The sequence below is a fragment of the Branchiostoma floridae genome, chromosome 1, assembly GCF_000003815.2.
Source record: "Branchiostoma floridae strain S238N-H82 chromosome 1, Bfl_VNyyK, whole genome shotgun sequence".
Classification (NCBI taxonomy): domain Eukaryota; kingdom Metazoa; phylum Chordata; class Leptocardii; order Amphioxiformes; family Branchiostomatidae; genus Branchiostoma; species Branchiostoma floridae.
In genome coordinates, this window is record NC_049979.1 from 33,528,656 (window position 1) to 33,546,713 (window position 18,058).

At 41.4% G+C, this 18,058-nt stretch overlaps 1 protein-coding gene across 1 annotated transcript in view; it reads right to left on the reverse strand.

Annotated features, from left to right (window-relative positions):
* LOC118424905 overlaps nucleotides 1-17,496 on the reverse strand; it is a 34,115-nt gene extending 16,619 nt beyond the window's left edge. The window contains exons 1-18 of the mRNA XM_035833747.1: nucleotides 17,365-17,496; nucleotides 15,691-15,843; nucleotides 14,828-14,983; nucleotides 13,940-14,074; nucleotides 13,511-13,700; nucleotides 10,486-10,721; nucleotides 9,506-9,907; nucleotides 8,942-9,210; nucleotides 7,675-7,762; nucleotides 7,108-7,224; nucleotides 6,545-6,661; nucleotides 6,008-6,116; nucleotides 5,456-5,687; nucleotides 4,907-5,135; nucleotides 4,110-4,296; nucleotides 3,426-3,615; nucleotides 2,705-2,876; nucleotides 2,422-2,561 (exon numbers count right to left, since the gene is read on the reverse strand). Of these exons, the coding sequence (XP_035689640.1) occupies nucleotides 2,422-2,561; nucleotides 2,705-2,876; nucleotides 3,426-3,615; nucleotides 4,110-4,296; nucleotides 4,907-5,135; nucleotides 5,456-5,687; nucleotides 6,008-6,116; nucleotides 6,545-6,661; nucleotides 7,108-7,224; nucleotides 7,675-7,762; nucleotides 8,942-9,210; nucleotides 9,506-9,907; nucleotides 10,486-10,721; nucleotides 13,511-13,700; nucleotides 13,940-13,946 (2,685 nt within the window). The 5' untranslated portion in view covers nucleotides 13,947-14,074; nucleotides 14,828-14,983; nucleotides 15,691-15,843; nucleotides 17,365-17,496. The remainder of the gene's footprint in view (nucleotides 1-2,421; nucleotides 2,562-2,704; nucleotides 2,877-3,425; nucleotides 3,616-4,109; nucleotides 4,297-4,906; nucleotides 5,136-5,455; nucleotides 5,688-6,007; nucleotides 6,117-6,544; nucleotides 6,662-7,107; nucleotides 7,225-7,674; nucleotides 7,763-8,941; nucleotides 9,211-9,505; nucleotides 9,908-10,485; nucleotides 10,722-13,510; nucleotides 13,701-13,939; nucleotides 14,075-14,827; nucleotides 14,984-15,690; nucleotides 15,844-17,364) is intronic.
* Nucleotides 17,497-18,058: the final 562 nt, after the last annotated feature.

The window sequence follows — 18,058 nt, forward strand, 5'->3', positions numbered from 1 at the left end:
TCGCATTTTAGACTATTCAGAAGGCTTTATATTGTATCAGTTCTTAGGGGCATATCTATGATAATCTCAGCAGTCACTTAACTTCTCTTCAGGAGTTTAGCGTAACACTATTTCAGGTCAAACCGTCAAAGGCAACTAAAAACAAACTTTAACGTTACTGAGTTCAACAGTACTTATAACTTGTTATCCGAAGTTGAAACGCTAGCGATGGTATTTTCGCTGCGCTGTTAGCTCCGTGCGACTGTTGTTGACGGTCTTATAACGGTATATTTTGCACCCCTGTACCCTGGTATGAGTAACATTTGGTATAGATAGGCATAAGATAGTTGTTAAAATGATCCAAGTGAAATTTTTGGCATAAAGTACTGTAAATGGCTTAATTACAGCACTTTTTTGGGGGGAAATTGGTTTTCTTTCGTTCTCCATGCCATGACCTTTCGGACGTTCACCCCACAGAGCCGACATCTGCACCTGCGTCTAGCCGGCAGGAAGAGTTAATTCAATTAATGGTTCAGCCAATCAGCGAAGAGGAAAGCGAAGGCTAATTAATATTCATAAGCGGGACCACACAATACGTTAACTTGAACACTCAGGCCGTACAGACTTCTCGCCAGGATTTTTTCAAAGCGTCGGACAGGGGTCCGGGGGCCGCCGAATGTCCCTGGCGAGGTCCAGGGGCAGGGCCACTGTGGGGGGGACCCAGGTGGGCGAAGCCCCCCCCCGGAAGCTCTTGCATTTTAGACTATTGAGAAGGCTTCTTTTATCAGTTTTTTTAGGGCCATATCTACGATAATCGTAGCAGTCACTTACTTCTCTTCAGCAGTTTGACTTTAAAATATTTCGGGTCAAAGCTTCAAAGACAACTAAAGCCTCATAAACAACAAACTTTACTTAGCTCAACAGTATACAAAAATATTGTACGGGTTGCCATCCTTAGTTGAAGCGCTTATTTATAGCGCTAGTATCTTTGCTGCGCCGTTAGCCGCCGTGCGACTTTTGTTGACGGTCTGATATCCCTACGTCGCCGCCTCGCTGATATTCCCACGGACATGTTTCAAGAAAAATACCCAGCAAAAAATGCTGTTCTGCGTCAAATTCTATTCTATAAAACATGTGGGACTCAGTGTTACAGTCTAAATATTTTGTAGAAGCACCGCTGTAGGAAAGAAGGTCCAAGCAATGTAAAACATCACGTAGCATGAAGTTCGCTGTCAACTGGCACACAGCACATGACTGTTTGAAACTCTAAGTCTAATCAACAGCCGTGTTTGATTGATAGCCGGCGGTCCTTTGATGAAGTCGGCGAAAGGTGCGTTAGTTAGAAAATCTGCGTTTAGTTTTGATACGTAATTATAAGTTAGACAGTGGCGAGAATGATTATTTTCTCATCAATATTTCTCTTCAGAATTATTTGAACTTAATTGTACATCTAAACAATTGGCTTACCTGTGCAATGTTTATATGATTAATGATCAGTGTACTGAAATCATGTGTAACGTATGGCTCCTAGTCAATAGATCAGCATTTTCTCTATAGTGACCACCTGTCTATAGTGGCCACATTTCCTAGTGCTGTTGTTGTTTGACATAAACTTTGAACATTTAAATTGTAAGTAACTTCAAACTGCCAGAGTTTCAGCCCAATAAAACAATCTCAGCGCCAGGGTATGAACAGACTGACCAGACAGACGAAAATAAATCCTCGAACAAGGTTCAATCGTATCTTCCGGGTCTGGCAGGAAGTTGTTAAACTAAAATAAGAATAGGCTCGATGGCTGATTGCATACAAAGTAAAACAGTTTAACAGTTTTACAGCTTGAAGAAAACAAACGCTCCTACAGTACCTGCACCTGCTTGATAATTATTAAATCGTATGCCCTACTTGAATAAAAAAAGTTCACTGCAATAATAAATGTATCCACATCACAAGGAGCTTATACTTTTTTAAACTTACACCTAGTTATCGTACTGAAAATTGTTAATGACATTACATGAAGTCATTCAACAATTTTCAGTCATGATGAAAATTTTCTGAATGGAAGGTGTGATTATTGTCATTTTCTGAAAAATAGAAGCAAGCTCTGTTTTTACATAGAATCAATTCACAATACCAGTCCACTTTTTGGGGGATAATGTACTGTTAAGAGGATGTTCCATTTTTGCGCAGGGGTGATTTGGAACAGTCCAATGTTGCGTGGAAAGGGGTATGGCTGAAATATGCTGTATTTGCTCTTAAGCAAATGTCGGCCTTTCTAGTAAGTAATAATTTCCATCTTCCATCAACTTAGTTCAATCAAGGATTTAACCTCCTTTTAGTTCAACACCTATAGGAGTGGTCAAATGGCCCTGCATTGAATGGCCACTTTAGGGGCAAGATTCATTGAATATCTAGTTCAAAGTCAAAGAGTGTTCATGTGCATACCATTGTTTCAAAAGGCGTTAGTGGCAACGGAGTCATCACAAAGTCGCTGTCAGGTGGAAACTGTACTTGGCCCCTGTCTTTCTCGTATGGAGCAATGATCTGAAATTTGTAAGTCACTGGGCCGAGTTCGTCAACGATTTCTGCAACAGATTGGACCAAGGAGGTTAAAACAACTTACAAGCCTGTAAAGTTCAAACATCATAATAATACAATAACCAATAATGCATTTAAAAGATAAATGGTGTGTGTGTGTGTGTGTGTGTGTAAGACATTCATTTCCCACCTTCACAACAGACACACCCAGTTGAACTGTTGCGGTGTATACTACAATTAGTGCTGTTGCTGCCAAGGCGGGGGCCTTCAGGTCTCACGCGAAATGCCCATGTTGAAACAGCACCTTCAGGGCTGCAGTCTTGGATGTGGTTGACTAAGCGTATGATGTAGCTTTCCCCAGCCTAGGATGAATAAAAACAGATATGTTGCAAGAATAATTGTAACAGAACCATATCTGATAAAACCGGTAATTTCTGCAGACATATAGCCTCAGCAAGTATTATTATTGATTAGAAAGATACGCTGTCAGAAAAATGTCATAACCCTAAGCCAGCCCATTCAGAATTGTTACCAGGCTAGTCTGTTGTGAACTTGCCTATAATGTGCATGTGTCTAAAATAGTAACAGTAGTGGGAGCCTAGTGGGTGAAGTGCTTTCCACGCATCTTCAATTACCTCTCCAAGTCAAGCCCAAATGGTACAAACTACTTCTCTGCCTTCTCTGCTTTGCACTCACCACTTATGGGAAAGGTTATCAATGTTGAAGACACTGTGCTATTAATATATCATAATTTAGCTCCCTGTTGCAATAATTTTGTGCTTTCACAGCTATGTGGCCCAGAGGCTTAAGAAAGGGAGATGGGGGCTGCCATATACACCATAAGCCACGCAAATTACTTTGACTGAACTGTGCAGAACTGTACACTTATTACAAGCATAACGATTACCTACTTTAAACGTGTTTGCTTCTACAAGAAGAGTTTCCCTGGTCACATCTACTGTGGATGGCAGGCCTGTAGAGGCCTCTGGGGACCCCACAACTGACCACTGGTACATAGCGGTAGTGTTTGTTCCAGGGACAGCCTTGAGCAGGAGAGGGGCCGTCAGGTTCAGCCTGGTCTGGTCACAGTTACTGTCACACCTGTAATCATCATGTGAAATATGATGAGAAATGATCTAGAAATACTCCTCTTCGTGGTTGAATACTGTCAGTGAAATTGCTCTAACATGTATTTGCAAATGGAAAACTTTGGAAATGTATTGGAGTTTTGTAACTTAGCTTTGAAAAATGCATAGTTGTAATATACATGAAAAGCAAAGTGAGTATAACTGTTACACATTTGTGAATTGAAGTAGACCTAGGATGTTGATGACTTATGCCAAAGGGGGCTGTAAGGGGTTACTGTAGTACCAGCCCCTAGTGGGTGGATACTGGCTTCCACAATCATGCTATAGACACAATTAATCAACCAATGCCTTGCCTGTAGTTTGACAAGAAACAACCTGTACACAACTGTGGAGCACTGGGCATTGCAATGATACACATGGCATAGAAAACACCATAACAATGCAGCTGCAAGTGGACTAAATGACTATATCCTTACAAATGAACTTCATTGGGAGAAGTTTACTTACGCGATGGATAATTGACAAGCTGCGTTATCATGGAGGGTGATCGTCTGAGACGCAGCGACTTCACTCCTCCCTGGATGGGAGGCCACGACCGTGACCCTGAATGTCGTATTCGCCGGCAGACTGTTCCCTAAGTACAGCGCTCCTGGTCGACTGTCGGTCTCTACTGCAGCACAGTCTTCAATAGTTCCTGTTGACACATTTCCAGACAGCAATTGTCACGTCATCCACAGCCTATAGCTCTAAAGCTTAATATGTTTTGTTGGCAAACTTTACTTTTGAGGAAAGTAAGACATTGCATAGTCTACTGAAGTAAGATGTTTATTATTTTGACTTTAGATATTATGTGATTTGTATGCTTTTTTTATAAACTGCCACCCGTTGCATGCTTTCACCAAAGTTAATGATTATCATGATTATAAAATCATCTATGTAATACATGTACTATGAACCTAGTGTTGCGGGTGTCATAGTCATTTTGATGCTGTAGGGGTAGTGGGTTGGACTATTTCATCTAGGGCACAGTATTTGAAGGTCACAGGAGCCCCCTCACTCCTTCCAGTGTCTTTTACCTCCCCAACTGAAATCAGATACCCAATTCTACACCTGGCGGAGTGAGTAAAGTCATATACAGCACCTTTCCCAAGGACACAACGTCTAGTCGAGAATGCCAGAAATCAAACCCCTGACCTCTCGATCTCTGGTCCGCAAACTTACCTGTTCGACCTGTCCATTCATCGCCAAGATGTGGATTCGAGAAACTAGTCAGTGAGTACTAGTGCTGTAAATGTTTGACTCACCGCCACGATTCTGGCTGCATGTCCAAGTGTAGTGCCACACGGATGGGTGGGTTAAACCTTCTGGGTCCCAAGACCCCTCTGCGCTCACCCAAATGTCATCGTGAGCGTAACGGGTGACAAGCGCTGACCCTAACGTAACCACCAATGGTGCTGCAAACACCTCGACCCATGTTTGTGCCACAGAATATATTTTCATGTCAGTGGAGTTGTCTTGCACAGTGACCTGAAACTAAGGGCGCATAGGCGGTAAATGAAAAGCCACGTCGAGTACATGTCACTTCTCGTCACATCTGAATAATGTTATGCAGTCACACTTTAAGCATGACAGTAAACATACAAACAGTTTACAATGATTGATACAGAGTCCGAGCACCGTCACTTTTATCAGCAACACCTCTGCAAGTCTTTTGGACAAACCCACAATAGTACCTATTTTGAAAAAAAACTGTTTGATTCGTTTTAAAAAAAGGACATGCAAACAAGATGTATTTGTCAGTAGTCAGTCCTACAACACCTTACCCATGCAACATTGAAAGTGTCGACCCATACCTGAATCATGTACTTCCAAGGCTGTAGTAACTGGCCGGGTAGCACCAAATCTTCTTCGTCTGCCTTTATGTTCAAATTTGGCAGCTTGTACACAGCAGCTCCGTCACTCAGTACTTCCTTGAGAATGCTCCATCCGTACCTGGTGATGACACCACCAGGGCAGCCCGTCAGGTCAACGTCACCGTGGATGACGTTTTCTGCGCGGTAGACGAGACTCATGCGTCCATCGTACCTGTTTCAAAAGAAATCATGAAAGAAGGTTCCATGAAAAACTGTAATTTCCACCTTTACGGGAGTCAAGTTTTGATTTTCAAATGGATCTTAAAGTTTATTCACTTTTGTTATTTGAAGATCAGGCAAAAGCATTATCTTGCTTCTCCTGTTTGACACACAAGTTAGAGTAAAATCAACAATTTGATTGACAATAATAAATCAGGTGACAATAATACATAGACGTATCATTTCACCATCACAACAGTTTTACCAGGTAAAAATATTTACAAACACACAAAGCAACAAGTAGGGATTTTTTTTGGGGGGGGGTGTTCATACCTCCAAATCCCTTCCACCATGGAGGCATACACCATACAGCTGCCTGCAGTATTCTCATCTGGTGCAGTGTTCTCACACACTCCAAGTCTTGAACAATTCACTGGCAAATCTAGAAGGCATGAACCATTGTATCACAAAACTGGTACCATAAAACACTTTTACTGATCAAATTAGAGAGCAAAACATTATTAGGAGTCAGTCTGTGTAACACGAACTCTGAAAGTCCAAATGCGGCCCCTCCCCACAGAGTCTGTGATTCTTAATGATCTTTCTTTAAAATATAATCAAACTGATTTACAACAAGTTGACCAATAGAAGCTCAGTAATCTCTGTCACCATGGTAACCTGTCATGCCAGTCTCCAAGACTTAAATTCAAGTCATTTCTAAGTCTGGCATGGGTCACTTAGCATTTGATATTACATATTTAGCACGATTAGGATATTCCAGATTCTAAAAGCAAAAGGTATTTATTCTTTATTCTTTACTGTGATTTAGACTTATCAAAAGTAAAGCGTAATAAAGGCAATGAAAACAACCATCTGGGGCTTTGCAGTGGGTTCCCTGGTAGCTCCAGGGACACTGACAGAGGTAACCGTTGAGCCGGTCATGGCAGGTGCCAGGGCCACAGGGACTGCTCTGACACTCATCTACATCTGTAAGTACAAAACAATAATACAAGATTAAACCTTATTTAGATATTCATTACTTAGGTAATTGCATTACACATGTAGAAGCACATTCATTTGTTAGATTATATGGACAACAATGCAATACAATTTTAAAAATTTGAACAAACATTATCAACAACAATGTACAACATAATCAAAAAGACATGTAGATGAAAAAAATTGAAACCTCTCTGCTACTTTCTTTGCCATTCATTGATCATTCTTTGCCATTCAAAGTTGACAATGTTAATTGATACAGTTATGACTACAGTAGTACTGGATTAACATAACCTTTAGCTTAGCTGTTCTTGCCACACATCGATATAGACTCAATGGTAAGGGACACCCAGGATTTTGATAATGTCTACTGCACGTGTTTGAGAAGCTAGTTGCTATTTTACACAGCTGCAGGCTCCTTCTAGTTGACTCACCTTGGGTGCAGTTTTGCCCCTCCCATCCATCCAAGCAGAGGCAAACATATCCTGTTGCAGTTGTTGCATCTTCGACACAAGTCCCGTAGTTTTGACACGGTCTACTATGGCAGCCACCTGACGCAAAACATACGAGGCATAGATGACAAAGTTTTAAAGGCGGTCATGCATGCTGGTCTAAGGTCAACATTTAAGGTCCCTCACTTTCTTCGTCTAGACATTTTCAAAGGGATAAATGTATACTTCCAGTCCTCATCCAAATCTTCTGCAGCACTGAAACAATGAGATGGCTGAGTTCAGAGAAACACCATTTCAGTTGGGTCAGGCAAATGTGCTGCGTCTGTGCTGCGACAGAGCGATTTGGTTCCACATTTCTATAATTTATGCATTACAATGTGCACTATTAAAACACATCCAACAACAAAAGAATTAATATTTTGCCAATTGGGCCCTGATTTGCATAAACTGTATCTGTGAATGTTCCACCTAAATTAGATATCAATTACATGCATTACATGAAAATGCCAATTTAGCCAGGTGAAATACCTTAAGATATATCTTAAGTACCTGTTGCACAATGACCCGTTTCCAGTGTGATGTCATCCAGTGCAATCTGCCCAGTAATGTCTGATCCACTGATTCCCTCTATCACCACCTAAGGCAGAAATACGACAGGAACAAACTCATCAATCAAAGTGTCATTGTGCACACCTCTATCAAGACAGTAGAGTTTTATAAGTCCATTTTCAATTCCAACTTTGTAATCTGCAATTTGATATGAGGAGCTACAAAATTGAATAATCATTGTTTACTTTTGCATAATTGTTTTCTATGTTTTGTCTTTTATGGCAGGACTATTTTGGTAACAATAACATGACCGTAATTAACCCATTCATCAAGAGTCTCATTCAATTCAGGTGATAATCTTTGTGTCTGAAGAGAACGCAGAAAATTGTACTAACAAGGTTGTTATGTTGAGACCATAATAGAAGACCAATGAGCATACAAACATTTGACACATATCTGACAAGTCTTTTGGTGAGCATGCAATGATCCACAAAGTCTTAAAATAAGGTCTTCCCATCTCAAAGATGAACCATTTCTGGTCGCTTATTGGTTGCCCAAATTGAATGATCTCCATCCTGTAGAAATGAGGCCTGACCATGTCTCAGTAGAAAAAATGATTATGATTGTCTATTAATACAAGTTAAAGTACAATGCTAAACTTTCACCATTGTCGCCTTCTTCGAGATCAATTATGACCAATCAATTCCAAACGTAAACTTGCAAGCGTTACAAAAACGTGGCCTTCTTGACACACACAATCAGTCATGATCTTGCGCATACATGACATATTAGCAATTGATCAAACGTGCCAGGAAGTTTATACTGCTCACTGTCTCTGTTAAGTGATGGCGACAGTGGTCACTAAAAATTTGACCCGTTTTTTCTTCTGTGTTGGAAGAAAGTTCAGCATCGACTATGATTAATAAAAATGAGCTTCCATAATTACAGTCAAACATGTCTATAGTGGCCACTCAAGGGACTAAAAAAATGTGGTCACTATAGATGGCCACTATGGAGAAAATGTTGATGAATTGACCACGATCAATAACTTACACAAGTTACACATGAAATCGTGTGGCCGTAGCCGCATTGGACAGGTGGCCGCTATAGACTATTTCTTAATGCTTAGGTCAATGAGAAAAATCCAAGGGACCGACAAAAAGTGACCGCCATAGCCACTGTGGTTGCAATGCAAAGGTGGCTGCTAATACAGGTTTGACTGACAGTGTATACAATAGCATTGTTTTCTTTTAGAAGTAGAACCTACATAGTAATTGCCAGTGGTGCTGATCTCTACTTCAGCACTGAGCCACTGGTTCCCCTGCTCGCCTGTCCTAGTGAAGACAGGGACCGCTGGAAGAGAAGAGTCCGTCCGTACATACACGTTCAACGTCTCGATGGCACTGCCATACATGTGGTACCAGAAGCGCAGGTACATTGTACAGGTGGTGGTGACTGTAGGGCTGTACAGGAGTGCCCTGTCACCTTCAACTCGTGGGGAGGATGTATTGATGTACATGTAATGGCCGTTTTCATCTGAAGAGCAAGAATATTCATTTAGTACTACATTCCCAGAACGTTAAAATCTTTCTCTTCACTCTGCTTATGGATTGTTCCCATAGTATCTATGGCATCATCTCACTATGATCGATGCATATTATGTACACTTTTGACCTAATTCATCTTAAATGAGATCAAACTGTGACATTCAACCTAACCAACACATCACAATTCTTATAGTATCACAATATGTGCCTATTTCCTGTGTACCTACAGCTTCCTTGAACGACAACTTTGATAAGTTACAAAACAAGACAGATATTTCCCTTACCGAATGTGATTCCATACAAGTAGAGTTCTTTCAGCCATGGCTGCACGTTTCCGTGGGTCCGATCCACCACGAACTTCCAGTACCGCGCTGTTTCCTGGAAACCCCCGAACTCCTGGCGCTGGGCCGTCCCTCCCAGCACGTTATCGACGGTCACCACATCCTCCCAGTTGTACGGACTCCCAACCTGAGACATCTGCAGGGTGAAGGCTGTGATGTCGTGGGTGACGTCTCCGTAGTTGTTGACCGCGATGCGGGCCAGAGTTTTGGGCGCTGCAAGGTCCAGTATGATGTACCAGTTGACCTGGGGATTCCAGTAGGTCCCGTCCTCTCCATCCAAAGCTTTTGTGGCATCTCCGTTGTTCTCCACAACCCATGATGAATCCCGTTTCAGCCATGCACTCTCTGGGGAATAGAGCATATATTAAGAATCATCAATCCTGTGGTATACTGTTGTTACAGAAGTGTCTGACCATTGGAGTTGTGTAGGTGGATTGGTAAAATGAGCTACATGTAGGTATGATATTTTCAGGTTTTAACATGTTAAATGTTTAAGACATCGGGAAAACAATACATTACAAAATTTCAGGGATACGACCCAACTTTGCCATTTTGAAGCCAGTTGTTATGGTATTATCATTGTCCCTATAGCAAAGGGTTTAAGAGATTAGTGTGTGAAAGTTGGTTGGACATCTACATGCCAGTTGGTAGAATTACAATTGAATTTGCATGGTGTTCTGAGGGAGCAACAGTTTCTGTCCTTAGTAAGCCGGCCTCTCAAACATAAAGCCGACAGGCTGAATAAAAGTTCAAAACTTGAACTATGCGGCTCCAGATGTCTTTATGAGGGACGACTGCAGTGTGCAAGATGTCAGTAGCTTGAGGGACGAATCTACTCTACTATATACCGGCCTCTCAAACATAATGTTACTGTCATGCCGTCATATCTTATGTAAATCAAAAGCAGTGAATTTACTGCCTACCCGAAACTACCTGGACTTCACAAATGGTCAGCGGCTGGTAGGATGCAACCAGACGGATGCCCACGTATCGACCCTTCATCCCCAGACATGAGACGGAGATGGACGGCTGGCTTATGTCGATTCGATGATCACCACCACACTTGGGGTTTGCGATGACCTGGTCAGAATCCCCGATGTGGATGTTGAAGGGGTTGAGTCGTTCAGGACAACAGTCTTGGCGGTTAAAGACGTCCACTCTGCAGATATTGAAGATAAATCAATATATAATAGCACTTGAGGTTTATATATTTACCTTCACCACGAAGGTTATGTTTTGAGTAGCGTTTGTATGTTTGTTATAATGTATCTCAATCTATGTATGTACGTATGCATGTAGAAGACCAGCATAATTATGATCGCGGTTTTCTCGGTGGCCATTTCACCGCAAATTCAAAACCACCGCAAACATTTTTCCATGGCATCAAGAGACTACATACAGTGCATGGTGATACCGCGAACTTAAAACCACAGCGAAAAGTCCTTTTTCGTGCTACCGCGAAATTAAATCCCCGTGAACTTAAATGCATTCACAGTATTCAGTATGTGGGTAGGTCTTGATGAGACCTGGAAACGATTAGATTTTGGGGCCCCTAGCGACCTGCTACAGTACTGCAGTGGAGCTTCCAGGTTTGATATCTCGAATTCTGGACATACTGCAGCTATGATTTTTGAGTGGTAGTGGTTACTCTTGAATATGAGAGTAAGTGGTATAGGTTTGGGCACCATAGTGGTTTGTTTTGGAACTGCAGGGTAGGTATTTAGTGTCAGACTTTGGAATAACTCAAGAAGGGGTTGATGGATTGTCATGATTTTTTGGTATGTAGATAGCTTAAGTGATACTTCATATAATTACATATCAATTATGCAAATCGGAATCTAATTTCGAATTAAATGAGAACCCCATTTGAACAATTAATGACAAAAACAATTAATACAGCAGTTGTAAAGGGTAGAATCATTTGGCAAAGGTATGGAGTCGTGGAACTCTAGTTGGATGAATGTTTTTAAACATAGTTGTTAACTTTGCAATATTGTCAGTCACTGTCATAGTTGAAGTGTTTCTGATACCAACTACATCAAAGTGCAACATTTGTCTGATTATATTCAATGATAATAGTTATACTCACAGATCATAGTTATATTACACATATGTACTATAACTAGTATATAAACCCTTCTGACATTATTGAACATCAAACCATCCAAGATCGTTTTTCCAGATTTTGATTGCTAAATCTCACTTTGAGACTTTATTGAGACTTTATTTGAAAATCCAGGCATGCCACTACAATCTTCCTGGACTTCATGACAAAAACATGACGTATCTACAAAAAAATTAAACATCAAATATTTGTCATATCAATTAAAAAACATTCATGTCATCAATATATACACAATGCACAGACTGGAGAACAGATCACAGAGGCCATATTTGAATGAGTCCAAAAAGACTCGAAGACTGAGGCCCCGTTCATACTAAAACTTGCAAGTCGGATTCATGTAAGTCGCATTCCACAGACCTGGTTCATTCAAGCGCGAGTTCGATAGTGCGCGTTAGAAATCGCCTCCAAATCCAATCCGGTTCAACCCACAATTCTTGTAGTTTCCTGAAAAGCTTCGACTTATTCTTCATCTTTTTCACCTTCATGCAGGACTGTTTCCAGTTTCTTTACATAGCCCTTTGGCCACCACCTAGCTTCCATGTATATGGTTTTGCTTTGATACCCCTTCAGCTTTCTCTGAACTTCAACGTCCCCAACTATAGCAAGGAGAACTAAAGTCTCAACATCCGTTCACAAATCGCTACCCAGTCTACCCATTCTCAGAATATTCCAGTCATACAATGTATTAAATCTTCCTGTCAAACAAACGATATCGTACTTGGTTTTGACAGGGAATACCCAAAATTGCATTTGATCCCTCGACCCATGACGTCACGATATGCAATTGAAGCTGGCTCAAGTCACATTTGCGTTCAGACTGGAATATTGTATATTCCAGTATTGATAATTAATAGGGGTGTGTATCAGTGCAGAAAATTTACCAGTACGGTTCAGGTCCAGAGGATCAGTCTGGACCCCGTCTGGACCTGAACCTGGACTTAATTGTTTGTGAAAAATTGTGAATGGGTGATACTCAAAACAGTTTTCTACAAAGGAATCTATTGGCAGAGTATCCCACTGCCACTCCTGTTTCATGTATACATGTACATGTAAACTCTGTAAGTTTGACTGTAAAAACTTGGTAGGAATGACTAAATAATACATTCTACAGATAACTCTACTTTGCTCTTTTTTATTTTCTTTAACCAGTAAGCGTCAAAACGTGTAAAGCCCTACTGATATAATCCGGTCATTGCGCTGATTTTTTTCAGGCCCATTTTATTTGGATAGTCCAACAAGAAAAACGGTTTTGTACCAGCGGATACCAGTATCCACCCCTAAGGCCACACCAATTTAATTTCTTGGTTCACGGATTTTTTCATAAAAAATATGGAGCGACAGGGCAAAAAAAAAAATGAAAATAAAAATTGTAAAATGGTTGGGGTAAAGATAAGGGCTAATCCAAAACATAAAGAATAAAAAGTTTTCAGCTTGAAAAAGTACAAAAAAACTATTACTGTACAGTAATAGCACCTGTTCCTTGAAAATTACAAAAGTAGAGTCAGTTTTTATGTTCGTCACATTCTTCATAAATGAAAAATATAACTGCAATAATAATACCCACATTTTAGGAAGTTTATAATATAAAGGCCAATTTGCTACACCAGAAAGTTGGTGAATGGTTTCATTAATGGTGAAAATTTGCTGAGTGGTAATTTTTTTTTTTTCTTTAATTTTCCAAAACATAGGAGCAAGCGAATCCGTGAACCAATCAATTAAATTGGTATGGCCTAATTGATAATTGTAAAGCCCACGGATTCATGATCAGATTTTAAAAGCACTGTGTTCTGGGGACTGTATAGTTGTTCATTCTGTACACGAACCTGATAACCACATACGACTGGCCAAGATCCACCCACCAGCTGGGATTAGATTCTCTGTTGGTGTGTATACAGGAACCTGCCCCGGACATGTAGTCGCCATCGGTGTTCCCGTCTACAGCCCGCTGAGCAGGCCCGCTATTCCGAAACCTGCTTGTCTGGTATGCTGTCCTCCCCAGGGCGATATTGGCACCTGCCACAGGCAAGATGAATATCATTAGCAGTGTCAGATGTAGTTGACTCAAGCTGGAAAATGAAGTTACATTGATGACAACTGTCTATTCCACTTTTCCGTTCAGCGGTCGGAAATATGTAAATTTCTTAAAATCTTCATGTTAACGTATCATTTCAGGATACCCAAAGTACTATGTATCCCTGCACAGTCACACAGACAGACAAACTTTCAAGTTAATCTTAGATTTTGGTACTTACCCCCCATCGTATGGTCATAGGGCGGTCCTGTGTTGCCAGTATCTGTGGACCCCTCATGCCTTGTCCAGTCAAAGTCATCTTCCGAGTCCTGCGTCCAGCCACACAGGTCCGTCTCAAAGTCACAGTCAAACACACCTGGAGTGGAGGAATCAACCATCAATGTCGTCATTAGGCACTTATAGTAATAGGCTTTCCTCAAGTGCACCAGGCCATACTCATTGCATTCTAGCAGTGACAGCTCAACCGCTTGTACCGGGCATTCTAAGGTAGCATCGATGCTTTGCTTTAATGGGTGGCTGCATCATATAGCTAGGGATCACAAGCTATGAAATTGTGGTTCACTTTGGTATATACTAACTGTAGAGCCTTATCTTCTTTTCTACAGGGGCTTCCATACTCACTTCCATGATGATCTTTTGAGAGAAGAAAGTATGGGGACCCCTGTAGAAAGTAGAAAGACACCCAGGCTATTAATCTACACCTGTGTTCTCTGAATCCCATTGCGTTTGCGAATATATAGTATGCAGTTGCTGCGTTTTGGAGGGGACGTAAGTCACGTGACCATCTGTTCCATGGTTGGGAATAGCTGCACCTGCATGACTTTTCTTATTAAGAATGACAATAAAAAATAAATACAGGCTTTTCATTCACCATGTTGGCGGGTAATTGGATTAAGCAATGGCATCTTCCCCTGTCTATAGTAGCCACATGTCTCCAGTCCCTTCAGTGGTCACTATAGACAGGTTTGACTGTAATTGGACTAAGCAATGGCAAAGATTCTTCCCGTGCTTTACAGAGATACTCTGTAATCCGACATGGTGCTGATGACATAAAATGAAAAGCCTGTATATCTCGTGTGATATACATATAGCATCATGAAATATCTACCCTCGCAGCATGATTGTATGTCCCATAGAGGCCCCTCACACAGTGTCCCGTTGTTCCTGGGGACGGGGTTGTCGCAGGTGCGAGAGCTGGTCCAGTACCCCACACCGCAGCTGCAGCTGGGGGCGCTCCAGTTCCAGGCTGACCACCCGCCGTCAACTGATGCAGTCAGACATTAAAACGAAAAACATTATTATAAAAAGAAGTTTATTTGCAAGTTTGTGCCCGAGGGCTGATTACAAGTACATGGTACATAGTACATGGTACATGTATAAACATAGTTGATATACGCAATTGTGACAATGGACAGTTATGAACAATATTCTACTCTAATACTAGTGTTGGCTAGAGTTGGTGAATTATTGTAAGACTCAAACTGTTCTCTAAGTGTAACTCAAGAAAGTTCACTCATCCTCCAACAAACATTTAACCAGCACTGAAGTCACACGTGTCTACTGCACTCTACCCTGGGGGCCAGCCGGGTTCGGGCAGCTAGGACAGTTTATTCGGTGGCCAAAAACAGTCAGGACCGATGATCTCCTATTAGCGCCCCGGGGAGATTAAGCCCAATGGGGTCCACCTGCACTTTCACGATAACTTCTTCGGGCTTAAACTCCCCACTGCGCTAAAGTGAGATCGGCGGGCTGACTGCCTTGCGTCCCCAAACAAAAACTCGCTAGCTACCAGATCCGGTCTGGCACCCAGGATAACAGCAGTCAGGTATGATACCTAAAGAAGGCTAAGAGATTCAGTTGAAAATTACCCTCAATTGATAAGTTTTTCTGTAAATGTTGATAAAAGGTAATAAACAAATGCTAGTAACACACATTTCACCTAGGTGACATTGTAAATATAACATGGCCTACCCCGTAATAAACACACTGTGTCCGTAACATTCGGCTTGCAGGTGCAAAGTGGACAGTGCCCGTCCTGCGTCTCCACAGTTTCACATGTACAGTTTCCACTGGGGACTGGACAAGGCTTGTCTGCGCCCGAGATGGCGACGGCGATCTGGACCGCTGCAATAAGAAACAAAACCTAAGATTATCAAAGGCTTTACAAAATCTCACAAGGACCTCTCTCATAAAAGCTCGTAACCAGTTACACGTAACACAAGGCATGAAGCTTTCTGATACTCCCTAAAGCCAAAAAAGTATCCAGGTGAGGAATTATGCTTTCTGGGACTTCAGGCTTGTTAGGATAAATAATGGCTACCATGGTGGCTCATAGCAGTTCAAACAAGAAGTGTGTACTCGGTACTAGAAAAAGAGTAGTCAAATCTGTCGATAGCGACCACTCAAGGGACTGGAAGCTACTTTGGCCACTATTGAAAGGTGGCCATTATAGAGAAAATGCTGATCAATTGAGCAATAAGTTACACATTATTTCAGTACCCACTAATTTTTTCTCACCAAGTAACAACATTGTCTCAATCGTCTCAAAATTCAGCTGACCCTGCCCAAGTCAAATCTACCAAAGATTATTGATATTGCCATGCATAATGTTTGTAAGTTCTCATATAAGACTTGCGTTCTAACGTTCAAGACATGCGTACCATCCGTTACCGCCAAAATGATCCTGTCGTTTCTGTATCTACAAAACCGAAAATCATGCGGCCATGGCTGCGGCCGCATTGTACAGGTGGCCGCTATAGACTACAGTATTGCATAATGCTTAATTCCATGGGAAAAATCCAAGGGACTGAGAAAAAGTGACCGCAATGGCCAGGTGGTCGCTATGGAAAGGTGGCCACTAATACAGGTTTGACTGTATTAAGGAAAAACTGTCCCACCTGATACACAACAGGGATGTGATACTCGGTTCCCTCAGATGAAATGCATCAATTACTCCCTTGGGAATACCCAAAGCCAGGGCCCATCCCATGGTTTAGGCCTGTAGCGTACCAAAAGTAACCTGGGAAACCAGACTCCCTAAAGAGGCAGTGGGGAAAGGTACCGATCCACCGCTGCATGCACAATTAACCCACCCTACTCTCCAAGCAGAGGTTGGTGGGAAAAATCGTGAATTTTCCCTTTCATAATTTTTTTTTTCGACTGGCCTTCCGGTGAGAAGGCTGGTCGAAAAAAATATTTTCCCACCAACCTCTGCTTGGAGAGAGTAAACCCGCCCCACAATTCAGCTTCCTAGAGGGTCTGTTTTCCCAGAAAGTCACTTGACTTTTCCCCATCACAGGTGTGTATCTTTTAGCGACAATCATTCAGAACTTGCCATAGTCAGTTCTACAATTCTGATGTATTAAGAATTGCAACTTTTCAATAGAAGGTTTTCTTTTTTAGTGGTATTATTTGCAAGGGGGGGGGGGGCTGTAAGTTTGATCGACAGTTAATAATTGATAAGGCATAAAATAATAATTGTGCCTGTGTATGATATTGAAACATGATTTCACCAAAGTGATATACTCAGCTATATTCAAAATGGCTAAAATTCTAAAATGGGGGAGGGGGGCGCGTTAGGGCAGACAATTTTTTTTGGAACCCAGAATATGATGCACAAAAACAAGACATCGTTAAAGTACTTACCCACATTTCAATCTCAAAGATCTGTTTCTCCAGCAGAAATTCACATGCGTCTACCTTATAAGCATGTAAAGGAGACAGGGGAAAATTTGTGACTCAAATTCCGAGAAACTTGAGGAAAAGCTCGCTCTACTACAGAAACCTCACCTTTGACCCCCAGTTTCTCCTGTATCCATCCGCAGGACCCATTCACTGACTTTGGGCCAACAAAACTGGTGAACTGAACCAAGAACTCATGCGAGCGCGAGAATTTAAAAAAAAAAATGGACAAAAAAAGTTGCCTTCATTATGAAATAAAGTTGTTCGGAGGGTTGAACAAATGACTGAACACAATATAGCATACTGAACAACAGATTGTTATTTCACATCTTCTTTGACCTTGGAATGTTCTTTGACATACTAGTAACGCAAAGCATACGTTTTCCGATATTTGATTCTGCAATCCACGGCATGTATTTGCTTACTTTGCAGCTGTGTTTTTTTTACGAATTACAGTCACTGGTTGAAAACTTTTTACTTATCTTTGGAAACGGCCGAAAATTGATGCGCGCATGGAGGTCATTCATATAATCAAATCAACATGGCCTTTATTAATATGCCGATGTATGACATACATATCCTTTATGGTTCATGTCCATTTTGTATAGTTGATTTTAGGCCACAGCAAGTAAATTCTATGGATGACATCCGCGCGCTC